This window comes from Hylobates moloch, unplaced genomic scaffold, assembly GCF_009828535.3.
Source record: "Hylobates moloch isolate HMO894 unplaced genomic scaffold, HMol_V3 SCAFFOLD_4, whole genome shotgun sequence".
Taxonomy (NCBI): Eukaryota; Metazoa; Chordata; class Mammalia; order Primates; family Hylobatidae; genus Hylobates; species Hylobates moloch.
Window position 1 is genome coordinate 12,028,228 of NW_026652279.1, and position 27,429 is coordinate 12,055,656.

The 27,429-nt window shown below is 37.0% G+C and overlaps 1 protein-coding gene across 2 annotated transcripts in view; it reads right to left on the reverse strand.

Moving 5' to 3' along the window:
* Window positions 1-27,429, reverse strand: part of MDFIC2 (MyoD family inhibitor domain containing 2) — a 120,063-nt gene that overhangs the window by 11,025 nt on the left and 81,609 nt on the right. For both annotated transcript variants that reach the window (XM_032149089.2, XM_032149088.2), the window contains one exon: window positions 896-1,117. In XM_032149089.2, coding sequence (XP_032004980.1) covers window positions 896-1,117 — 222 coding nt within the window. The remainder of the gene's footprint in view (window positions 1-895; window positions 1,118-27,429) is intronic.

A 27,429-nucleotide genomic window follows, 5' to 3' on the forward strand; every position in this document is an offset into this window, starting at 1 on the left:
TGTCCAGTACTATACAGTTAATAGACTTCAGAGGCAGAAGTGAAACTGATAAGATTCCAAAGGTGCTGTTATTCAAAGTTTATTTAATCTTTTTTCTTATTTTCAAAAAGTAAATATGAATTTAAATGTAGGCCAGAAACCATAACTTATTACATTTTCCTTTGAGAAACTCCAGGCTTTCTGTAAATGCAAATGTAGATACTGAACACTACAAAATCTTGAATGGTTTTTCTCCTGTAAAGGTCATTGCAAAGTTAACCTGAGTAAAATTCCATATCTTGGTGTGGAGTCCATAATGTTGAACTTTGTCTGGCTGATTGTTTATTTAGCACCAAACCAATTTGAAATTGGCTTTGCAAACGAAACGTATTCTTTATGTCATATATAGGCATGGTTGGGTCTAGGTTTGCACCGATCAGAATGCCTACGGATAATACCCAGGGGAACCACTCCTTTCTCATAGATTGCTGATGTAAGCATCTAATTTTTTATGCTGTCTATATTTATATATTTCCAGCATTTTAATACTATTTCTCTCTGCCTTCTTTTCTCTGACTAGAGGTATAGACTGAATAGTTCCATATCTGAGGAGAGAAGGAAGTTTGCCATTTTTCTTTATCTGCCTCATAGCCCCATAGCAAGAATGATTATGTCCCACCCCAGCTATTTAAAACATGTTGCCTCTGATTCCCAGCTTTGAGAATAAACAATCTGCCAAGCGCCTCATAACTGCAAAGTGACCTTGACATATGTCATTCACCAGAGTTTTCAAATCGAAGTCTTCGTGTTTAATATTCATAAGGACTTTTTTTTCCTAACAGCATATGTGATGATTTTACAGGGGATGGGGGTTGGGAGCTTTATTTAGAGATGGGTTGAATTCTGAGAAACGTACCATCAGTGTCTCTGTGATGAACTGAAGTATCAGTTTGGAGGTAAGAAAATGTTGTTTGGCATTCTTCAAGGGAGGACAGTGATGTGCTGGATTGTGACAGTTTTTTCTCATTGGGGTTTTCCTTGGCTGGTCCATCTGTGATACTGAAGTCAGATACTGAATTTATAACGATAGCATTACTGGGTTTCTCATCTGCATGCTTTTCATTCGTGAGGTGTGTATCTAGATGAAAAAAGAAAAAACACATACAGAAACCCACTATAGTTTACGTGACCTAGTGACCTAAGAATGGACATTTGCAGAAATTTTCACATTTGACTTTCCTAAGATTAAAGTCTTAAGAAAAAGAATGAAGTATTATTGAGCAAGACAATTTTGAATAAAAATATAAGAAAGAAGAGTGCAATCATTATAAAATTTTATACACATTGCAAACTTTACCCATCATGGTAATTTATAACACTTATTTCTACTATTTTTTTTTTTTTGGTGATAAGTAGGGAGAATCAAGCAATTCATTCACTTGGATCAACAAAATCTCATAGTACATTGGCAGCCTCCTGTCACAGTGTATTCTTAATCTGAGGAGCAGGATAAGGATCTTATGTGGTGGGCAATACTGCTGAGTTATTCATATGAGCTCAATCAAGTCACTTTATTACTTTGTTTTTACAAACCTCATTTTCCTCCTCTGTAAAAAGAAAAATGCATATAAATGAGTAGTCTATAAGCTCATTCCTGCTTCTGTCCTCATAACCTCACAGTGGCTTTCTCTGCCTTGGTATTTAAGTTCCTATTCAGGTGACAGCCTGTATGGCTTTGGAGGTATGCTTCTTGGGAACATGCTTTATTTCCACATAACTGTCTGGCACAATAGCTAGAGATGTTCAGGGAATTTCTAGCAAAGTTCTTGACTGAAATTCTGGTTTGGAGAGCCTTAGAGAAGGCTGAGAAGCCCCAAGTGTTGTATGTATTTTACATCTCCTATACAGTTGGCCCTCCGTATCTGTGGGTTTCACATCCCCAATACAACAAATCCTAGATACACAGATAGAAAATATTCAGAAAAAGCTCCCCAAATAACAATGTAACAATAAAAATGATACAAATAAAAAACAGTAGAGTGTAACAACCACTTACATAGCGTTTACATAGTATTAGGTATGATAAGTAGTTTAAAGTTCAAGTAAAGTATATGGGAGGATATGTATAGGTTATATGCAAATACCACATCGTTTTATATTAGGGACTTGAGCATCTGAAAATTTCGATATCTGTGGAGTCCTGGAACAAATTCCCCTCAGACACTGAGGGACAACTGTATGCATTCTCCTGCCACGTAATGATTGGGAGTCTGCTCTGCAACAAGCACTGGGCTGTATATTGGGGGTAGAGGGATGACTAAGACAGGTATGGACCTTGACCTTCATGAGCATCAAACAAATTGTCAAAGAAATAACTGTAAGTTACAGGATTGAGAAGTGTATAAAAGAGAAACATATCATAAAATCATGTTAGAGAGAGGACCAGACTGGGTCATGGTGCAGTTAATTTATAACTTCCCTACAGGCTGATGATGCCCAGGAACAACTTAAAACCTGAACAAGCAACAGTCCTCGTGGTTTGGTGGCACAATTGGGACATGGTCAAGAGGCGTCCTTGAGAATTGCATTCCCATTGTTAACACAATGCCTGGCTGGTTCAGTAATGTTCATTGAGTGACTGAAATTAATAATACAATTGGCAACCTGGTTTGATTTTACCATGCTTATGCAGCTCAGTGCAAGAAACGTATTCTTGCCAAGTCCATCTTTATTTCCCTTCCAAGGTTGTTTCTTAGTTTAGGGCCAATGGAAATGTCTAGTGGGTTCTGCCTTCTAAGGCAATGGGTTCTAGACTTTTCTGCAGAGTAGAATCACCTGGGAAATCTTTTTAAAATTCAGAATTTTTAAAGCTCTGGTATTCCCCTCTTCAGGAGACCAATTAAATCACAATCCCTGGTGGGACAGGAGAATTTTTGAAGCTCCTCAGGTGATTCCAACATGTAGACAAGTTTGGGAACCACAATGCCAGGGATCTTCTGCATTTGAGACAAGAAAAAGAGAGAGAACAGCCCACTGACTTGTGCATCAGTGATATTCAGAAACCTGTCTTAAGATGGTTGCTCTCCGAAGAGTCCTAACTGGCACCAGAACTATCAGTCTGGTATACACAACTGTCTTAGGTCATTTTTATTTCTTTCTGATCCTCCAAACAGCCTTGGTTTTCAACAATGTTTAATTTCTATTCTCTTCCTTTTATGTGCTGGCTTTAAATTTCTTGGTTGTGGTTTCATCCACCATAAAAAGGATTGGCAGAAATAGGGATTCAAGAAAACATCTATCGTTGAAAGCAATTAATGTAGTATTGAATATTGAAGTGGAATCAGCCCTACAGATGAGAGAACACTAGGCTTCCTCTAACCCAAGAGGGATTCACCAAATTAATGATATGATGATGATGATGATGATGATGATGATGAAAATCATAATTAGTTTATTTTTCTTACTTGGGTATCAAAGTATCCAGTAATCAGCTAATATTGCAGATAGATGGACATTCAAATGATGTCTTAAAACACTAAGAGCAGCATCAATATTTTGGGCCAGATAATTTTTTGGCATGGAGAGATTGTAGGATGTTTAGTGGTATCGTAGTCTTTTATCCACTAGATGCTAGTAGCACCTGACCCTTTAGCTCATGACAATGAAAAATGTTTGTAGATATTGCTGCATTTCCCCTGTGGGACAAAATCACCGTGGTTGAAAACCACTGCTTTACACACACAGACACGAACACACACAGAGTGTCATGTATCTTATGTCAAGTTCTATGTTACTGCTTATATACCTTATTGAACTTAAGCATCACAAAGACTCTAGGAGGTAGATATTGTTAGCCTCCTTGAACAGATGGGAAATGTATGAATGGATATCCCCAGTTAGCAGATGAATGAAGGTAACCAAGGCTTACAGAGTTTATTTAGGTAAATTGTCCAAGGCCTCCTCCTTATTCAGTAGTAGAACTGAGATTCAAATCTAGGCCTGGTGGATTCCAAAAGCTTTGTGCTTGTCCTTTTCCCTTTTATATTATGCAATGCTTTCTCTGATTTATTCTTAGCTTTTATCTCTCCTTCCTAACTGCTGAGAATGCACATCAGCAAAACCTTCTCACCCTAAATACTGTGATGTGTCACCTGCACAAAATCGAGCCTTGCAAATAGCTGGGTTTTACACACTCACCTTTCCCTTAGCAGTCTTTGCAAAGCAAAACTACCTTCTTTGCAGACTCAGGGAATCCTTCTTGTTCCATTACAGCTGCTTTATCCCATACATTAGAGAGCAGCTCAGAAAGAGCTGATGGATAATGAGACCTTGATGAGTATGGAGATTGCAGCAGCTATTTACTTAACAGAATTAATTAACAATCAGTTCAAATTATCACACGTAGTCAGGCTGCATGTAATTTAAATTGCTTTTGCACAAAGTAATTCAGTAACAAAAAAAAGTTGGATAGAGGTTACTGGAATGTAAGAACATGCGGAGAATACAGTATACAGCCAAGTGGTATATGATTCTCTTTTTAATTTTGTGACAATTTTAAGTATAGCATTTTGAATGTAAGTGGTGTGCTACATTAAGCAACCATTTGGAGCACACTAGGCTTGTACTGAGAGAATTTTATGGAGAAGTTAAACTGCCATTCATAAAGTTATTTTAATTCTATATCTCTGTTTATATTTTTATTTTTTCTCATTCCTCAGTGGGAACTATCTGTTGCTCATTAGAAAATCATCTGACATACACACATTTGAGAACCCAGTCTGTTCAACTCAGAATTCTGAAATCTGAAGTGAGTCACAATTTTTGGGTGAATGTTACTGACATCTTCCATCTTTTATAGATGATGCTAACAATAATTTCATCAGATTCAGATTCCTTCCTTTATTGTATTATTCGACAATTGCACCCAAAGTACTACAAAGTAGCATAAGCTCAAAGTAGAAACATATAAAAAGTAGTATCAGATCTTCTGTAGGGAAAATTATTTTAGAGTTAAATAAGGAACTCGTGAAACTATATTTGGGATGTTATTCATAGTTCTTGACATTAACTTAGAGAAAATAATTTTTACCAATAGTTAAAAACAAACCAAAATTAGGACAAAAAATAGAAGCTCATCTATATTTCTTAGAAAAAAATTAAAGTGAATCTTAAACAGTTTGGGCCACAGGTAATTGCAAGAACAAATGGACATAAACTTAAGTCAGAGAAAAGATAGACAGCTAATTAAGTTTTTATTACTGTTGAGCAAATGTTATTAATTTAATTCAATTAACATTTACTGAGTACCCACATGCAACAGATGAATCAATGTGACAGGAGCTATTAATTTATTTACTCTGAGTTATTAAGAAAACGTTTTAATGATTTTCATTTTTGATCACTAAATGTGACTTTGTAATTTTTGCATCCATGTTTTCTCTCATTTGACTCTTTATAGATAAAAACATTCAAATGATGAGTAAGTACTATATCCTTTTCTCTAGCTCCCCTGATTCTATTCTTGTTTCCTTTCCCTTCTTTTTTCTTTTCCTTTTCCTTTCCCCCTTCCCTTTGCTTCCTTTCCTTTCCCTTTTTCATTTTCCTTCCTTTCTGCTTTTCTGTCTCCATTCCCTTCCATTTGCCCTTCCCTTCCCTTCCCTTTGCCTTTCCCTTCCCTTTCCTTCCTTTTTGTTCCCTTCCTTTTGCCCTTCCCTTCCCTTCCCTTTGCCCTTCCCTTCCCTTCCCTTCCTTTTCTTTCTTTTGCTTTCCTTTCCTTTCCCTTTTTCCTTTTTCTTCCTTTCTGCTTTTCTTTCTCTCTTTCCTTCACTTCCCTTCCCTTTCCTTCCCTTCCCCTTTTCCTTTTTCCTTTTCCTTCCTTTCTGCTTTTCTTTCTCCTTTCCCTTCCCTTTTTCCCTTCCCTTTGTCCGTTCCTTTCCTTTGTCCTTTCCTTCTCCCTCTCTGGTGTAATTCCTTGACTGACCTACCCCGTCTCCATTATCAGCTTCTGTTTTCTTCCAGCTCCTTCCATTTATTTTTTCCTTAAGACTTTGTCCTCTTAGTTTCTTTCTTCCTACCCTACCCTTGAAGGCTGTATTTGTCCACACTCACAACGTCATTGATTTCTTTGTGAAGTTGGCCACTAAATCTTCATCCAGCCAGCCAGAGATGCAGGCAATATTTGCCACGCATAAACTACACGCCTGGCACTGCGCTAACCACTGCAGAATTCAGAGAAGAACAACAAATGATTTCAGTCCTCAAGAAGCTCACCGTCATCACAAATTACAGTTTCACACTTGTAACTGTCTATTGGACATTTTATGTGGGTAACTAGCAAAATCCTTTCAATTATGATGCCTCTTTCTACTAAGCCCCTCATTCCTCTCCCCAACCTGGAATAACTCTGGCTATCCCCGGAGAATTCACAATTCAATTTGTCTTTATTGTATTGTCATTTTTCCAGTTCCCTGGGCTTAAAACTATTATTTGACTGGCCCTTTCCCTCCATCCCATCATTTACAAATTCTTGTTTATTCTTCGTACTAAACATCCCTCAAGTCCATGTCTGCTTTTTCATTTCCATTACTACCACTCAGATTTAATCCTCTCTGCCCTCACATCTGGACTCTTTTTCAGCAGTCATTGGCTCTGAATACAGTGACAATTCTCTTCAAGATATCTTATGCATTATAATCAAAATTATACTTTGGACAATATTCTTCTCATCATATTAGTCATAAAGAAAGCAAAACACACACATCATGAACACACACATACACAAGTATTAATGACTCACTATTACCTGAATATTTTCCCATTTTCTCTCTCTTTTTTTGAGATAGGGTCTCACTCTGTCACCCAGGCTGGAGTGCAGTGGTGGTGGTGCAATCACAGTTCACTGCAGCCTCAACCTCCCAGACTCAGGTGATCCTCCCACCTCAGCCTCCTGAGTAGCAGGCACTGTAGGCATGCACCAACACAGCAAGCTTATTATAGTATTATTATTATTTGTATTTTGTGCAGAGACTCGGTTTCACCATGCTGCCTGGGCTGGTCTTGAACTCCTGGGCTCAAGGGATTCACCTGACTTGGCCTCCCAAAGTGCTAGGATTACAGGCATGAGCCACCATGTCTCGCCTCCATTCTCTCTCCCTCCTCTCTCTCTCTTTATTTTGTTTTTTTTTTTTTTTAGAGACAGGTTCTTGATATGTTCCCAGGCTGGACTAGAGCTCCTGGGCTCAAATGATCCTTTCACCTCAGCCTCCTGAGTAGATCTTTTTATTCTCATTTAACCTACAAATTCTATTGCCAAGTTGCCTGTGGAAACAGGTAGCTTGTTGCTAAGTTTTTCTTGTGAGCAGTAAACTCCAGAAGCCTATAGGAAAATTACTAGATAAGACTTTAAGGTAGGGTGATTTTAATTTTAGTTCTAGGCCAAAACATTTAAAGTGAGTGTATATTTCAAATGTATAGACCGTTTTTTAAGATATAATGGTGAATTACGTTTTCCCTTGGATTTAAACTATACTCCAGCTTAGAATTTAGTACTGTAATTATCCATGGCTGAAATCAGACCAAGGCAGACAAGTGACATTTCAAGATATAAGCTACCAAACCATTAACAAATTATTGTGGTTAGTAAAAGGAGTTAATTGAAGTGACACTGTATAGAGAAAAAAAGTTTTTTCCTTTGTATGAAAATTTTGTAAAGTTCATTCAAATGTTAGAGGTGATTTTTGTTGTTAAAATGTATGATTATACTCTCCACAGCTTGGTAGGTAATAATACAATATATAAAATACAGGAAATCATTCAACATGATCAAACATGGTGAAAATTATCAGCCAGGGTCAGAATCATCTTTTTTTAGATGTGTAGATCACTATTATTTTTATATTGAGTAAAATTTGAAAACATACTATGGGCTGAAGACAGAACGAAATTAGGAAGATGAAGATTTCTTGACATTGAGAAAAGCATAATAAAAGGTGATTGATACTCAAATAAGCTGCTTTCAAGAAAAACATATTTTCTTCTTTGAAAGCTGAGTAATAAAGCTGAGTGGATAATTTTCTCCAGTTGAGGGATGAAGGCTTCTAAAATTTCCTCACCTTTTTGAAATGAATGGAAATAAGTAACTATGGAGTATTCAATTGCTACATCCTGATAGATTGGATAAGACAAAACCTTGGGTTCATTAAATCTAATTTGGGAGGGAGGATAAACAAGATAAATATATTTGACATTTTTTCTTTGATTTTCAAATGGCAGCTCTGGTTGGACGATGTCCTTTAAAGACTTTCAAGTTAAAGTCACAGTTGTATAAATCATTGTTTTGATTTGTCTTCTGTAGCACTTCAACTAAAACCCTGCCTCAAGAAACGTTAGATGAAATGTTTATCAAGGGCTATGACAAGAGGACATTCTAAGCCTTTTCAATCAGGCTTAGTAAATCTTTTTTAAAAAGAGAGAAAAGGCTAAAGTATATTATTCCTCCAGAAATAATAGAAGTGAGTGTTCAAGGTGAAAAGGATTAAAGAGTACAAAAGAACTGAGGGAAGAAGGCTGAGCATGGCCCCCTCCCCAAGCTTCCCCGACACCTGCAAAGCAACTTCAATTTTTGGGGGCTGAAGTGGGCTTTTTTTTTTTTTTTTGGTCTAACTATTCTGGATAATTACTTCAGTTTTCTGCCCACCACTATACTTTGCACCTGTAGACAGACATAGGCTAAGTGATATACTTTTATAGCTATATCATAAGCTGGTAACAAGGAACAATTGACTTCTAAGAGATAGTTGAATCTTCTTCAGATATGAAAGCAGTTTGCAATTATGAGTCTCCATTTCATTTTTATGCAGTTACCTTCAGTTTAATGTTTGTAAAAAGTGTCTCAAGAAATAAAGATTATATTATCTGAGAAAAAAATGGTTAGCAGTTTTTATAGTTTGATGCACTTGGATTAATAATAGGTTTAGGGCTCTGAAAAAATAAATGAAGCCAATCAGGCTATAAACGCATGCATGATTGGTATTACATATACAGTCAATTTTTTACTATCAGTGTTTAAATATGAATGTTAAAAATAAACCATAATTATTCAAAATATTCTCTATTATGTTAAAACCATCACAATTTATTCATCCGAACTATTTGAATGTCACTTAAAGTCTCTTATGTGCATTATCACATTTGAAGCTCACAACAGTTTTGCAAAGTATTATTATCATTATTACATGAATGAGGAAACTGATAGAGGGTCAGAGATTTTAGTGGTTTGCCCAAGATTACCCCACTGGTAAGGGGCAGAGCTAGTACTTGAACTTATGTCTTCTAATTCCTATGGCAGTCAGACTTTGCATTTCGAAACTGCTTCAGAAAAGAAGCACTCTGATATGAGCTTGAGATACTTTTCTGAAATAAAACTGCTTTGTCCCTTCTGACTTACCCCTCTCCAGGTTAATTGATCCTGCTTGTATTTGATTAGGAGGTACTTTTTATGTGGGTTCAAACCTAGAATTCCTATTTGATAACTAATAACTGCTTTTTCCAAACTTATCCCTCAAAGGCCACTGTAAGAAGCTTCCTAACTGTACCCTGCAACTCCAATCCCAATTGTTTCCTTTGGGAGCCCCCAGAAATCCAGGTTGATATCCTTACTAGAGCCCTTAGTTTAGTTTATAGTACTGTGATTAATTGTGGATGTATTTCTCCTCTCCTTTCTGTTGTGAACTCCTTGAGGAAATACATAAGCCATTCAGCTCAATTTCTGAGAACCTAGCATGGTGTCTGGCAGAAAGCAAGTAATAAATACATTTTAGCCAACTGATGAACTGACAGACTAAAGGTGGGGTGTCTTGGTTTTCGGTTGACAATGGACTCATCCTTTGGGGAGGTTTTCTGAGTACATCCCAGTGGTCCTCTTTCCACATTCTCTGTAGACCAGCTGATCCTAGTAAAAGTCTATAAATTTCTGTCTTTTGTGGTAAAACACATCTTGGTATTTTATTTTGATTTGAATGCAACATTTGCACTGTTATCTGTAAAACTGTGAAAATACAAAAAGATACAAATAAATTAAAATCTATAATTCCACCATTTTTAACACATTGTTATATTTGTATCACAAAAATGTAAATATCTGGTATATGTGGAATTTATATTTATAGATTTATATGTATATATCTACATATTTGTATTTATGCTTTATATTTGCATATTAGGATATATATTCTAATTCTACTTTATATATAAATCAATATACAATTAGAATATATATCAACATAATTAGATTAATAATAAATATACTATTCTAATTAGATATCTGATTAATACTACATATTCTAATTATAATTTATATAGATATAAACTTATAGTGCTTCCCAGATGTCATTCATTTTTCTAAGAGCTTTGCATATCTTTACCCATTTAATACTCCCAGCAACCCTATGTGGTAGGTACTACTAGTGTCATTCCCATTTTTCACATGAGGACACAGAAAACACAGCGATATCAAATAACTTACCCAGAGTCACATAACCAGTAAGTGATGGAGCTAGAATTTTAACTAAGGTAGCCTGGCTCCAAGTCCATGTTCCTAACTAATAGGCTATACTGTCTAGATAGAGATTGTTTAAGTGAATTTTATTGAATATAATGTATTGTAGTTTTTACCGTTGTATCCTAACCATTTCCCTTCATCCTAAATCTTATTGAAAAACATACTCAGGTCTCTGCTCAAATGTCACCTCCTGGGTGAGGCAGGCCTTCCCTTACATTACATCAAAAACAGTGCTTCCCAATCAGGGCGGATTTTGCCCCCCAAGGGTATGGATATTTGGCAATGTCTGGAGATAACGTTTATTGTTATGACTGGGCTAGGTGCACTAGTATTTTGTGGGTGGAGACCAGGGATGTTGCTGAACAACCTATTATGCACAGAGACCCCTTCCACTCACCACCAAAACCCATAAAAATTGTGGTTTCAAATGTCAGTTGTGCCAAGATTCAGAAATCCTTTAATCTCATAACCCTGATCACCAGCCATTGCTATCACATCACTGTTTCATTTTTCTGCACAGTGATTTTTAAAAATATTTTGTTTATTTGTTTACTTGCTTATGGTGTACATGTATTTCCCACCCTTGACCAAAATGCTGCCTAATGGAAGTTCATCTGTGTCAATTAACTGCTATATCTTAAAAGAGGACCTGGGATACAGTAGGTACTCAATATATAGGGAATTAAAGAATGCTTAGCATTTCTTACATGGTGAATCATAAACTAACAGTTCCCCCATTCAATACAAATGTAGATAGTTTCTATTTTTTGATACCATGAATACTCTTGAAATAAGCATTGTTGTCATTATTTTAAAATATTTATTTATTTGTGCAGGTTGAATTAATAGCAAAGGACCTATTGAATTAATGGTTGAATTTCTCAAGCTTTTAATATAATTTGCTAATTGCCTTCCAGAAAGATAGTGTCCATTTAGACTTGTACCAGCAGGGATTGGGAGAAGTTTGTCTATTCTCTGATCTTTCTAGGTTTTACCACTAAAATATTTTATTTTTATCAATGTAAAAGGAATTTTGATTTAAGTGTCCAATTTTTCGTAGAGCTGAAAAAACAGTTTTTCACTGTAAGAGGTAGAAGGTGTTTTCATATCCACCACCTTTCTGTGGAAGTTTTGTTTCACAACTAGATTCGTTGGTAATCTGAAATCTCTTGCATGATATGGAATTGGGCAGTTAAAGACATCCATTCTGTATTTATAAATCAGTAAATTATTGTTGAAAAGTACTTACTGAATGATCACTGAACCTGCTTTATTTAGCTAGTCCTGTCTCTGAGTTATGAGGGCTTGGGGGTGACATACTGTTGGATGGACTCAGGAGGCTCCCTATCAGCATCTATCAGGTTAATATCCGTTTGTGATGTGCCTGTATAAATGTAGGATAGAAATAAGATCTATACAGAGGCCTTGGAGAGGCCAGAAGTCAAGCCACATTGTTGGAAGGACAAGAAATCACAGGAGCGAGGGAACAGAGGAGCAAACCATATGTTTATTTTTAAACTCCTTTTGCCCACTCTGTGTGCCCAGTGAACTACGGAATCTATCAAAAGGCCTCACTGGGGATTTAAGATCTATTTTCTTGATGGTCCACTTGGTGGAAATTTAGCCCAGTGGTCTCCAAAGTGGCATATGTATACCTGGAGGAGATGCAAACCTATCCAATGGGGTTAGAACACTTATTTCTATTTTTAAATCCTAATATAATAACTATTTCTGCATGTTTTATAATGTATAGTACAGTGAATATGGTAGCATATGCCTCCATTGTGTATGCATGTGCACGTAGATGTATATAGATGCATATATGCATGCATTAGGTGGGCTTGCTATTTTTCCCTTTTTTACTAGTAAAGGTTTATAAGCTTTACAATAAAAAGCCTGGAGACCGCTGGTCTGAGTAATAGACTGAGGTCAGCACTCTACATCCCTCTTCTACTAAAAAAATTCAATTTTCTTTTGCTTCCTTTCGGTACCCAGGGTGTGGTTGCTGGAACGTTTACAGCCACAGCAGCTGCAGTAGTGGCCTGAGTAGACTTTTCCTCTGAGTTTCTATAGTGGTAACAGGATTAACAGACTCTATTCTGGAAGTACTTGGGTGGCATAACACCTCCCAGCAGAACTATTCCTGACAAGGATGTGCAGATGGAAATGCATATTTATGTCACTTAAAGCCTACAAGAGACACAAGGATTTGAGCTATAACAATAAATAGAAAAAAAAAATTCTTCAGCATTTTTGGTAACCCATACTCAAGTGCATTGACTGTGCTTGGCGAAAGACCTACAGTTTGCTCTTTGTCCAAGCATAAAATATTCAGCATTCAAGCATGTTGAGGTGAACTATTCTGAATATATTTTAGAGTGTTAAAATAAGCAACCACAAAGTTAGTTTAAAATTTCAGGTCTTAAAAATAACAGGACAATTTTATGAAGTGTTTGGGCCATTTCAAGAAAAAAAAAAGTCCCCTTTAAAAAAGAATGTTCATTTGTTCCAATTGTTAGTAAAGGCAGGTTTAAAAAAATTATTTCTAAACACCAAATAGTCGTTATATTCAAGGCTTTCAAGTTTAAAGTATTGTCTGCATCACAGTCCTTGTTACAGCCTCTCCTAGCTTTCTTCTAAAACACTTTAAAAATATGGAAAAACAAGAATGCTCACATCTGCAAATTTGGGTTTGATAGTATTGGGAAAGATTTACACTAAATATCAACCCATTAGAATTGAACTGAATAATCCAATCAGTCTAGCACTTACAGAGCTCTGCTGAAAGTAAAATGGAATTAGTGTTGTTTTATGCATGCTCCCGATTCACAAACCATATTTTGTGTCAACAAGAAAATTAGGCTGTTATGTTTTTTTAGAGGTGTTGATTTTTGATGTGACCAGAGAGCTGTAGTTCTTTGTCACCTTAACCGATCCAGAAATAATTTGTTACCATCAACAGAAGAAATTTTTCAAAAATTGTACATGGCTTTCATTAGGTTGCAAGAATAACTTTGTAAAGAAAAGAGAAATACTGAGAAATAATCTTAAGGATCAAACAAATTGGGATGAAAAACCAATAGAATGGATCCAAAGGGACGTGTGTGAACGAAGAGAGAGATACTGAAGAATTCAAAATTGAAATGACAGAATTAAAATCTGCATCAGAAGCAGTAAAATACAGAATTGACATTGCAGAAAATATCATTAGTAACATAGAGATTAAGAGCAATTCTGAAAAACTCTCCCACAGTTCAAAAGTGAAGGACAAAAAATTCAAGTTATGATGACAAAATGATGCCAAACTCAAAGGTCAGAACATATAGATCTCACCTAAGAGGTACAGTTTCTTGGAGAAGAAACCAAAACCATCTAAGCATAAGCTTTGTTCAAAGACGGTACTGCAATGTATTTTCTGAGCAGAAACAATTTTTGAGAGTGTGCTCCACTGCCTAAAATTTAGTAAAAAGAGACCCACAATTCTAAAAAATATTTTGAATTACAAAAATAAAGAAAAGATCTTTCAAGTACCCAGGCAAGGAAAACTAGATCAAATGAGAAATAACTGTTCCTGAAGTTGGCTTCAAATTTTTTTTGTACAAAACTATGCATCAGAAAACAGTGGTGCGACGTGTTAAAATTTTGAGTGAATAAGATTATATTCCATGAATTTTATCCTCAGTTTGTCTTTTCTGTGTGAGAGTACAATAGTCTCATGTATTATCAGAAGAAAATATGCTACATTAAAAAAACTTTCTTGAGGCTAGGCTCAGTGTCTCATGCCTGTAATCCCAGTGATTTGGGAGGCCGAGGTGAGAGGATAACCTGGCTCCAGGAATTTGAAGCTGCAGTGCTGCAGTGAGCTATGGTGGCACCACGGCACTCCACCTGGGTGACAGAGCAAGACCTTATCTCTTAAAAAAAAAAAAAAATTACTTCAAGTTATATTTTTGCTGACTGACAGCATGACAGCAAAAATTAAGAACTAGTACACAATTTCTTTTTTTTTTTTTTTTGGTAGAATGATTTATTTTCTTTTTGCATAGAATTCCAGTATTGGGATTGCTGGGCCGAATGGTAGCTCTGTTTTAAGTATTGGTACAAAATTGAATTTGCTATCAAAGCGCTGAAGTGAATTTCAACATAGAAAACTAACCCTGGTTGGAAACATAGTCAGGACCCAGGAAGTAGGTTAGTATGTTGAGGTGTTTGGTCTCCCTTTAGAATGGCATCTGGGTATCATGTATGAGGAAACCTTCAATAATTAATTTTTATTCAACAAATATTTGCTGACTGCTGCTGTATCAGGCAGTGAAAATATGGGGATGAATAAAATCCTTTGCCCACCCTTATGAACATTTCAGTCTCTCTGAAGCGTTCCTTGAGTTGCATAAAAGAAGGTCATTTCCTTTTTTGTGCTTCCATGACATTCAGTTGTAAGTGTGTCTTTCCCACCATCAGGGAGGGGAACCATGCCTTGGCATTCCTGAGCTTAGCACAGGGCTTGGCGTAAAGGGTGAGTGAATGTAGTAGCTATGCATCAGCTTACTAAGTGGTAGGTAATGACATGTTTTAAATCTGGTTCTAAGGCTGCTAGTCTATTTGCTTTTTCCCATATTATATTGCATCTAAACCAGGTACAATAATAGCCAGCACTGGTCAAATATTTTCAGATAAGAAGTTTTCAGACGTGAAGTTCTTTGGAAACTGAATAGAAGTATAAAATTTTAGATGTGGAATAAACCGTAGATGTCAGTTAGCTTCCTCTCCCACATACCCATTCATCCATTCATTTATTCATTAGTGCCTACTATAATAATAAAAATAATGATAGCTAACATTCACTTCACACTATGAGAAGCTTTGCCTAAGTGCTTTAAATGAATTCTCATTTAATCTTCACAAAAACCCAATGAGGAAGTTATTATAAGTTCAATTTTCCTCGTGAGGAGGATACATCTTAAGAAGGGCGGTGTACCTTATTCATTGCTTTTTTACTAAACTAGTAAAGATTATGAGGAAGAATTTGAATTTAGGCATTTGGATTCTACAGCCTTTCCTCTTAACCACCATGATACATTCAGGAGATACAAAGATGAATGAGGCCTGGTTGTGCCCTCAGAAGCTTTATGGCCTATTTAAAGGAGATACACATGTCAACAGATAGCTTACCTACAGGCATTCCTTCTGTGCCATCTCTAACCCGATTTTGGAAACCAATATAATTCCGCTGAATGACTAGTGACTGGTCAATGATGCCAAGGTTCAAATGGAAGGGGAAAGAGGACAATGAGGTAAATCTTGGATGATAAGGCAATTTGGCTGTTGTCCCAATCCTTGGGACCATGATTATATCGAGCATCATTGTTAACGTGGTCTTGCCATTTATTGGACATTGCTAAATTTTTTGGCTGGGGCAAAAGTAATTGAGGTTTGCCATTACTTTCAATTGCAAAAACTGCAATTTGTGCCAACCCAATAGATAATGAGTGTTAGTACTCATCCTATCAGTTGGGTAGATTAGTCACCTCATTTCCTTTTAAGCACCTTGATCAATTAGGTTGTCATAGAAAAATTTCAAGCGTTCCATGGGCGAGTGCTTTGGCTCTATCCCACTTAGTAAATAACAACAACAATATTAACCATTGCCACACCCACCCTTTATGCTTTAGGTTTCTCCCAGTGCTTTTATGTTCCACAACTTCTCCCTGTCTCTCCAGGCTTACACAGGCAAAGATATTCTGCTGGTCTCTTTCTCTGAAAATCTAAGGCAAGTGAAAAGTCAGAGCCTTGGAGAATTGTAGGTTTGGGTAAAATTCGTACTTGCTTTTGGCAACCGGAGATGAAGACTCTTTGAAACTTCAGGTCCTTTACTTTGGAAGTTCTTCTATGTTACCATGAAGATAAAACTACTCATTTTAGCTCATTGCTAAGAGCTCATTGGCATTTTTATTTTTGTCAAATGAGTTATAGAAAACTATGCATTTTAAATCTATTTTAATAATTGATATTTATGGATTTGTTTGTGTCTATGTGCTTACAAGTTAGCACTTTGGATAGGCTGGTTTTCGGTAAAGCAATTCTTCACTACTGCTACATCTGCTTTGGGTTAATCTCACTTAAATTGAATTCCAAATAAATTTGAAGAGACTCAAAGAGGTTGCAAACAGTAATAGAAATTCCAAAAGAATAATATTTAAGATGGAACCTTAGGGCCTCCTAGGTTACTCAGACATCCTTACCACTTAGCTAATGGACTATTCCAACCTGAAGTGAGCCAGCCATGCTTTGTACAAAGTTGTCTCTTGGTGATAGAAACCGGTATATATACAGGTGACTCCTATTCAATAATTGTGGTAGACTGGAAAGAGTATTTCCTCCCTAAGAGAGCTCCATAAGTCATTAGAAGATATTGCTGATGTTTTAAAGGAATACCATTTGCTATTGTCAAGGTCACTCTGAGAGGAATGCCTTTTCAGGTGATCAGCTTGGTAAGCCCAAATGGTATACCTACATAATTTATATATCATGACCTGGAGTGCTTGTTGAAACACATATTGCTATGTTATACTCTCAGAATGTCTGATTCTGTTAGTATGAGTTAGGGGCAGGCTTCAAATTTGAGATACCTTGTATTAAACAAAGAGCGATGGAAAATGTGGCAAGTCTTATGGCCAACCCTCTGACACCTGCTTCTGATGATTGTCATTGTTCTATACTACTCTTTGCGTCTATTTGTAACAAGATGCTAACATGTGAAAGTGACACTTTTTGTGCTCTTATTTGTGAGCCACAAAGCAATCAAAACTCAGAGAGATGAAGTTATTTAGCCAAGGTCACACAGTCAAGACTCAACTCACTTTTTTTTCTGACTCCCAAGCCCTATGTCTTACCACCACCTATCTCTGCACAGATTCCTTAAAAATCAACTGAGATGAGTGCAGAGCACTGATATAAACACTCATATCCAGTATTTTGAGCCTACATATGTTTAAGAAAATGAGATAGAATTAAAAATGATTCCATTTTTTCCTTTCTGAGCAAAAGTTACTCTTGTAGATTTCAAGGAAACTAGTGCAGTGCCTCAATTCAGAAAGGCTGAAGTTGTCTCCCCCACCGAAAATGAGAACTCGATTGAAAAATTATTGTCCTTTGGGCAGACACAATGAGTCTTACAGGCTATTTCCTGGTGCCCTGTCACAGGTTCATTCCCAAAACTTAAGTCTGAAAGATTTCTTTTGCCAACATATTTCCCAGTTTTAAGAGCATCCTAAAACAGGACCAGGTCAGCTCCAAGCTGGTTGCATGCAATCAATTTAATTCACATACAAATGAAAGTTAGCTGCTTCGGATTTCTTTTAATGGTTTTTCTCAGAGGTGAATTTGCTTTTAGCCACTCTTTTAGGCTTAATCTTTTTTCTCCCTTTATCGTGCTCTTTCTCTTACTCTGCTTCATCAATCTAACTTTTGTACTCTCCTCTCCCCCAATCCTTTTGGTTTTGTTTCTTTCTTGACTATAACCTGATATGCTATCTCTATTGGAAATATGCAAGACTGCAGTATCTACAGTCTTTATATATTTCCCCATATATCTTAATCTCTATTCTTTATCACAGTAGATACTGTAACAAACACCAGGTTAGTGTAAAATCGAAATCCCTGTGTGTATCTTTATCACTAACAAGCAGAGGGAAAATAATTGAATGTGGATGAAACTGGATTCGTAGACTTTGGTAAATAGCCAAAATAGATTTTCTTCTCAGTTTATAAATAGGCTGATTCGAAGTCCCAGCCAAGGCTTCTACATGCACCTGACATGTTGCACTCTTCCTCAATCCTCCAAACACACTGCAATGGTGATAAATCCAATACATTTGGAGAGATGACTCCATGCTGCAGCGGATGGTACAAACTTCCATGGCTGAGCTTATTTCATTATGTTCTCCTACCTATTCTAGAAGACCTTTGGATGGGCTCCAGATGTTCTATAAAAGGTGGCCCTTTTTTAAAGAAAAGCGCTTCATTCTCTTGTTGGCAGCACTTAATGAGTGTGTTCTCTGAAGATAGGAAAGCACCCTGCAGAGGATACATTTAACACAACACTATAATTTCCGCAATGCTCACTAAGTGTCTGACTTTACAACTGCCCCTTTGGCTTCTCAAGTGCCAGAGGCAGTAATGGGGTCAGTTAGAGAGCTTCCTGCAATACTTGGGAATCCACTCTCTGAGACCAGTGGAGTTAAATATCAGGAGAAAATTCACCCTTGGTTTTTTTTTAATTCATTTAACCATTGCACTCGGCAAAATGCTATTTCCAATTTTGCGCTCTATTAAAACACTGCAGTTGATAATATCACTGTAATTTTTGCAGTTTCCCCCCGCCCCACCTCACCCATCCAACAAAGAAAGGAGATGGCTGAAAATGTATGTTAAGTGAAAACATAATATTATATCCTCTTTTACTTTTGCAAAGTGTGGTGAAACAGATTCATTAGTTTTCACTAAATACAAGGTTTTCATGAGGATTTTGGATAGGTGACATGACAATGCTGATACGTGTGCTCAAGACAATGGAGGTTAAAACTGTTTGGAAAATATATTTCTCTAATATATCTTGGGTGTTGGAAAGTTACAGAATAAATACACGGTAGATCTTTCTCAATATAAGAAAGGAATTTTCGAAGCAAGTACATCCTTTCGTGAAACACCTTTTGTGCCATGATGAACTAGTCCACAAAAGAAATTTTATTTTTTGGTTTTATAAGAGAAATTTATAATACTGATATGTCAATATGTTTTTCAATAAACTTTTCCCCAGATTTTCTTGATTTCTCTTCAGTGTGAGAATTATAATTATATGTCTTCCTCCCACTTGGAAAGTGGCACAAGGTGCTCATTTGCAGAGTTCTGCCGTTCAAGTCGCTAGAATAGAAATGTCATGACTCAGTTAACAATGCTTTATTATTCACATTGATCTTTTTTTATAGTGTTCTTTATCTCGAAAACATTGTAAATCAGATATCTACCTCCCACTCTTTTGTTCATTTGCAAATTTTTATTATTCTAGTTTAAGAAAGCAACGGTGTGTCAAGAGTCAGTGTGTACTGTTTATATTCTCCCTGCTTCAAAATCCTTTTCTCTGTAAAAGTGAAGATGCCAGAAGCATGCCTAATTCCAAGTTCTCTAAACACATTCACAAGAAACACTGTTTCCCTTCTAGATGAAAAGCAGTTTAGTGTTTCTTGAACACCCCCAAGATGAAACAATAAAGTAGAACGATAGTTTGGTGATAAGAACAAAAACACTTAAGATTTATGTCTTTTAAAAAAATGTCATTTGTCATTTAAAGATACATGTTGGTGCCATTGTTGAAATAATGTTATAATGAGCTTTGTTTAGACAAACGTTGCTAGTGGAAAGAGTTCTGGCCTCTGAAGGCTTAAGAATTATGTTATCAAATCTTTGTTCCCTCGCCATCTACCAAGTGGTCTTTTGATGATGCTTACGTCATTAACAATGTAGACAGGATGAGAAATATTGCCTTAATTTTTCAATTCCTCTCTATATTGAAGAGTACAGTAGGCATTTTCCAGGATGGATTAATCAACATTCACTTAAAAAAAAAATAAAAGACAACAGTGGATCACATCCCTCAGAAAACACATACAACATCCCCACCTAATAGAAAAATTTGAAGGAGGACAGTAATCAGCATTTCCTTCACTCATTCGATAAACATTTATGAATGTTCATAAAGTGCCAGGCAATATAATAGCTGCTGGTAGATATACAAAGATGAGTAAGACCTGGCCTCTACCTTCGGAATTTGCTCTTCAGTGTGTGAGAGGCACTCAGGTCATTTTAATAGCATGTGATGAGCTGTATAACAGAGGCACACACAGAGCTTTGTGGATGCAAAGCCCAGGAATTTCCTACTCTATTGGGTATAATATGCAGAAGGGTGTCTCAGTGAAATTTTCACTGGACCTTTAAAAATTAGTGTTCAAGGCTGGGCGCAGTGGCTCACGCCTGTAATCCCAGCACTTTGGGAGGCTGAGGCATGCAGATTACCTGAGGTCAGGAGTTCGAGACCAGCCTTGCCAACATGGTGAAATCCTGTCTCTATTAAAAATACAAAAATTAGCCAGGCATGGTGGCAGGTGCCTGTAATCCCAGCTTCTCAGGAGGCTGAGGCAGGAGAATTGCTTGAGCCTGGGAGGCAGAGGTTGCAGTGAGCTGATATTGTGCCACTGCACTCCAGCCTGGGCAACAGAGTGAGACTCTGTCTTAAAAAAAAAAAAAATAGTGTGCAATTTCCAGGTGGCAATTAAAAGCAAGATATTCTGAAGAGAAGAAAAAGTTTGTAGAATATGGAAGTGTAAAAAAAATAGTGCTTAGCAGAGCATGGTAAGAAGTGAGATGGGAAAGAAGAGAAGAGGGACTGGTGGGAATTCTGATGAAGCTTTTGATCTTTACCCATAGATTTTTTATCTGAGCCTATAGACAATGGAGAGGCACTGGAGCAGTGGCTCTTGATTGACAGGGGATGGACCTTGAAAAAATACATGCATCTTTTTCCTGGGAAAATACACCATATGCAGACATATGATATAGATTCCTTTGTTCCCCAGCACACAAATTATATCCAAGTTCCCTTAACTCCTGTGTAAGATACCTGAAATACAGGTTAAAGCAGGACTACAACAAGATCATATTTTTGTCTTAGAAATGCCACGATGGAGGATGAATTAGAAAGGAAATAGACTGGATTCTAGTTGTTCTTATCTCACTGTTCTTTTTTAAATTAATCTCTAAACCTATTATAGTCTCCTCCTTATACTATATTTTCCTGGACAACTGTGATAACAGTCTCTCTAGTTTGTTTTTGCTTTTTCCATACCACTTCTTCTTACTCAAGAGTTGAGAATATGTCAAGAAAACAAGGTGATTCGAAATATCAAGTGCTGCAAAGAAGGCAAGTATACTTTGACAGGAAAAACAGACCACTGACTTTGGCAATATGGAGGTCATTGGAGACTTTTGCTAGAACAATTTCGATAGAGGGACAAGGCTAGAAGACAAAGTGAGTGTGCTGAATGAAGGAAACCAAAATAAGAAAGTAGAGAGTTGAACATAGATTACTCTTTCAAAAGGTATTAGGTTTTTGCCATTGAAACCGCAATTACTTTTGCACCAACCTAATAATAATGCTTAACTATTTCTACAGGCTTTTGAGATGCCAGATAGTGTTCTGAGGCTTTCAATGAATAAGCTCTGATAATTCTCCCAATAACTCCATGGGATAAGCACTACTACCCTCCATGTTTTACAAATGAGGAGGCTGAAGCACAGAAAGGTAATACAAATTGTGAACTATAAATGCAGATAGTAGTAAGTGGCAGAGCTGGGATTTGAATACAGGAAGTCTGATTCCAGAAAAAAGCATGAGCTTTTAACTACCATGGTGCACTACTTCTGCTAAAGCAAACCTAATAGGTAAATAGTATAACATTCATAGTAGGTATAATATAATAAATAATATTGATAATGTAGTAGTATAATAGTAATATAATAAGCAATATAAATAAGATCCAAAAGAGAATCTTAATGATATCAGATTGAATAGGTCACTACTACTGTTAAAATAACATGTACTAAATAGTTCAACATTTAGAAGTGTAGAAGGTGCTAAGAGTTGTCTTTACTATCCTTAATTTTTAGAGGTTTTGGTATCAAGAAACGCATTTTAGAGCTAATATCCACTATACTATCTACTAAAACGTTGCAAACATGCCAGGAAGCTGAAGAAAACACTATATTACATATTTTATGTTTCACTAGAATGGAAAATATTAACCAAAAAATCTTTTCTTTAATCAAAGTTTAATTTGACAAGTAACTCATCTTCAGGATAGCTTTTCTTTCCGCTCAGAAGGAATTGTTGTCTTATGACTGATGTTAGGCTGCCAAAAAAAAAAATAATGCTTCACTGATAGAGATTCAGAAATAGACTCTGTATTTTAATATAGCACAGTTTTGGGAGAAGGACCCCTGATATAATTTTTCTAAGTTCTTTGTTTGTTTTCTAATGTCTAGATTAAGTAAATGAAAGGAAAATATTTCAGAGTCAACTTACTGGATCCTGGTGAAACATTTAAGTTTTCTTACCTTTTTTTTTTTTTTAGTATGGAGCTAAATGTTAAAAATTGAAAACAAAATAACCGTTTTATATTTGATGAAGGAAAATGTATATATTCTTCTCATTAATTTTTTCATGAATCATTTATTTTTCTACTAACAACAGTCAAGTTTCATTCGCATTCTCCTTTTCTCTACGTATTAAGATGGATAGCTGGGTTATACCTCAAAATTCCTTAATTCCTTTAGCTAATGCTACCAAGTGTCTACTATGTGGCAGACTATGTAGTACGTGAGGAGAAACTCAGCTTAAAGGCGTAAGTTAGCTTTCAAATAGCTTCTAGTCCAAGAGCAGAGTCCAGTGAAGAAACACTGAGAATACCATGTAATAAATGCTACAACAGAGGCTAATGGGTTTCCAATGCAGGGCACCACACTTAGCTTCTATAGCTAAAGAGGTCTTCCCAGGGAAGATGAACCGGTAACTGAATTTTGAGGAAGAGTAGAAAGGACGTACCCTCTCTTTTATCAAAAGCATAACACTTTTTGTAAACTTTATCACAATTTTTAGTTCTCAGCATCTTACACATACAAGAAAAGAAAAGGTGTCAGAGGAGGAATGGTCAGGAAGCACGAGAAAATTCCAGAGATAGCCGAGGAGGGTGAGTGTGTGAAAGAATTTAGTGGGCAACCATGTCAGTGCATATATTAGGAATATTCTGTATTCAGAATAATCCTTATTTGCTTATGCTGGTATATCCAGTCCTTCAAATATGGCTAAAGAAGATCATTTTAATTACCCTCTCTTTAGCTCATAAAGACTTATATTGCTGACAGAGACTGGCTAGATGCTACATAGCAGAACCTGCTTCCTCTTTCTGGGCACACGGTTAAACTATATTTTTCTGGTTTTCTTGCATCTCAGCAGGACATACATATAGTTCTGGCTGAAGAGACATGGTCAGAAATGATGTACCTCCCTTGCATGTTAGGCCTCTAAAATATATCATATGATTCTCCACATTTTATTCTCTACTTATTGGCCAGCTGAAAACAGAAAATATGGTAGACAACTCTGAGGAGCCCCCTAAAAATGACAGAGCCACAAGATAGAAAAAGCCTGGATCCCTGAGTCACCACATGGTGGAAAGCAACCCAGGGGTATCTATCTGCATTGAGATTTTGGTGGCCAAGAATCCACTTTTATTAAATTCGGATACTAAAATTCGGGGGTCAATATTTGTAACAGCTACTGTCAATCAGCCTAGCTAATAATATGTTAATTTGGGATACAACTTACATGTGAATTAATCAAGAATATTTTGGGGTATTATGGAATTATAATGATACAAATATTTAATATTTATTGAATTCTAAGATTTGTACAAAGTATAATATATTATTATCTAATTTTATCATATTAAAAATGCTATGTCTTAGATGCTATTCTTGCCATACCCATTAAAATGGTTAAGAAATTGAGCTCAGGGATTTGGAAATATTTACTTAAGATTATAGAATTAAAAATGGTCAGGCCAAAATTGGAATCCATGCTATCAGACACAAGAGCCATCCATTTAACAGCACATTGTCTCTTACTGGTAGATACCATAATTTACATTGGACAACGAATGCCCTTTTAAGAAAGTAAACATAGTTTAACACCACCCAGTGCAGTTCCCTTCATTCTGTAGACAAACATAGGAGATTCATTTCACTGCAATGAAATTTCACTGCACAGCAACAGAAATTTTTTTCACCAGGATATCCTTTCATAAAAATCTGTATATATTTGTGGGCTGGTATCAGACGCTTATTTTTTGACCACTAGAACTTTTACTTGGTTCTCAAAACCCCTATGAAATTATTGTTACATTAGACAAATTCTAGATGAATCATATATATATAGTTTTTCAATATATATATATACAGTTTTTCAATCCTAGCCAAATAGATGTTTGAATAATGGAACTCTCTCTTGAAATTACTGGCAGAAGTTGTCTACGTATTGTTTATTACTTAATAACTGGTTTCAGTTATTAAATAATAAACAACAGTTATTTTTTAATTTAAATAATATTTAAATATTTAATAACTGGTTTCAGTTATTAAATAATAAACAACAGTTATTTCAGTTATTTTTTAACAACAACAAAAAAAGTTGAGCTGCTATGACAACAAATGGTAATTTGATAATCAATTCTAGGTTTCTTTGGTGGATTCCTCTGTAAGTGGTGGTTTGTCTGTGGAAGAATTCATCCCATGCCTTCACCCTCCTTGAATTTTAAAGGCAGTGCTTCATGATGAGACCAAGGTCCAAATACGTCTTCAAATCTAAGGATGTTCATGCCCACGCCACACCTGCTGTGTTACTATCTTCCTCCCAAGTCAGAAAAGAGAATCTTAACAAACACAGCTCTGTTGAAAAGGCAAACTTCCACTTTTCAATTTGGATGAAAAGACCACAACCTGAGCCCATTTTGCAGCGATTCCCTGCTCCAGGATGCTTCACTGACCCTCCAGGGCCTAGCAGCCCTAGAGCACCGTGTCTTAACCATTGCTCTGCGTTTGCAACAAATATTTTTCTACCATTCCTGACATAACAGCTCTATTGTTATCAATTGTAAATGTATTAAAAACACACAAGGGCATTTTCATACATGTACGTGAAAGATATTATTGCCTGACAGGCTGCAATCAGCAAGTGCAAAGAGGTTTTACTGAAGCAAACAGCAGTGGCAAACAGCTAGCCATGCACAAGGAAGGGAATTTTTCCTTTAACATTGGCGGCACACGTTCTCTTAAGACGACGCTCCACACCCAGAGGACCTGCTAGACAAGCAGCCCGCCATCTCTCTCTGGGATCAAGCTGTCAACGCAAACTTGCGTTTTTTCTCTTTTTCTGAGCTAAGCTCTACCCCCAGAGCTCCCGACGCCTTCCTGAGTGAAAGCTCTAAAAGATCTCCCTTCTAAATTGCATCACACGTGCCGCCGTACTCTTCAAACTGACAGAACAAAAGAGCCAAGTTCCAAAATTCTGGTCTGAGTGACTTGTTAGTTGTGCTGGGTGATTACCCCTTAATGGGCCTGGAGAACAGGCTGGGGTGTCCTTCCCTGGTTAGTTACCAATTAAGGCTGATTTTCTTAATCAGGGAAACACATGCTAAGGAGAGAGAGAGAAGGGAAGAAAGAGACACACACACAGAGAAACAGAGATACAAGGAGAGAAGAAAGGGGGCAAAAGGAAGTCCCACTACTGCCCCCTTGCCCCTACTAATTAGGTGGCAATGAAATTACTTGGACCAGGAGTCACAAAAATAAATTCTCATCTGGAAGCTACTAAACAGTCCTGCTGTGATGTGTGCATGTGTGCATGTGTGTCTGTTTTTCCCTTCCAGAGCTGATGCTACACCAAATAACAGTCGTGTATTCTTGACAGTTGTTTAGTGTTGGGAGCCCCCAAAGCGTTGTTGTCTGCTCCTTCCACCCTTCTTCCCCTTAGCCATTAATAAGTATATTCAACTGCTGAGGGTCACTTTGTTATTCTGACTTAATGAACTGGGAGATGTGCTTTCCAAGTGCTGAGGCTGACACGGTGACACTGGCAGCATGATGTTTTCACCTCGAGGTGCCCCAACCATACACTCGACACACTTGGAAGAATAAATATTGATCTGCTCTGTGAGGATGTGCACCATGTGAAATGTTAATGCTTTTAAACAGCTCTGGACACACCATGTAGCTATTATTACTACTGTTATTATAAGGTAGAGAATCTCAGCAAGTGTCTCATCTTCAACCTTTATCCTCATGATCAGTGCACATGTGTCAAATGCCCACAATATTCACACCTCCACTTATGTGGCTGGACACAATGATGATGTTCCTTTTTCTTTTTTTTTTTTTTTTTTTTTTTTGAGACGGAGTCTCACTGTGTCGCCAGGCTGGAGTGCAGTAGTGATCTTGGCTCACTGCAACCTCCGACTCCCGGGTTCAAGCGATTCTCCTGCCTCAGTCTCCTGAGCAGCTGGAATTACAGGTGCCCGCCACCACGCCTGGCTATTTTTTGTATTTTTGATGGAGACAGGGTTTCACTGTGTCGGCCAGGATGGTCTCAATCTCCTGAGCTCGTGATCCGCCCGCCTCAGCCTCCCAAAGTGCTTAGGATGAAGATGTCAATCCTGAAACCCCCCGACAAGATAGGTAATTATTCACAATAATAATGTAAATATGTATTGTTTTTACCAGTAATAAATGTTTATTCCCTCACAGGGACTGACTTCTTACTGGGTTGGTGATTTTCTGCTTGTCTTCCCAGGGTGATTCTCTCCTTTGTACAGAAAGAAGGAAAAAAATCTTGCCATTTCTAAAATCATAAGTGCCTATGAAAGTTTGAAGCCCTATGCTAGGCGTGGGGGTTCACACCGGTAATCCCAGCACTTTGGAAGGCCAAGGGAGGCAGATCGCTTGAGGCCAGAAGTTCAAGACCAGCCTGGTTAACATGGTGAAAAACAGTCTCTACTGAAAATACAAAAATTAGCCAGACATGGTGGCATGCGCCTGTGGCCTCAGCTATTTGGGCGGCTGAGGCACAAGAATTGCTTAAACCTGGGAGGCAGAGTTTGCAGTGAGCCAAGATCGTGCCACTGCATTCCAGCCTGGGCAACAGAGTCTCAGAGTCCGGGTGCTAAAAGTGAGGTCTCCCAAAACCCTGGTGTAGGAAAGAGTCATAGTTAAACTGCTCTGCAAAAGAT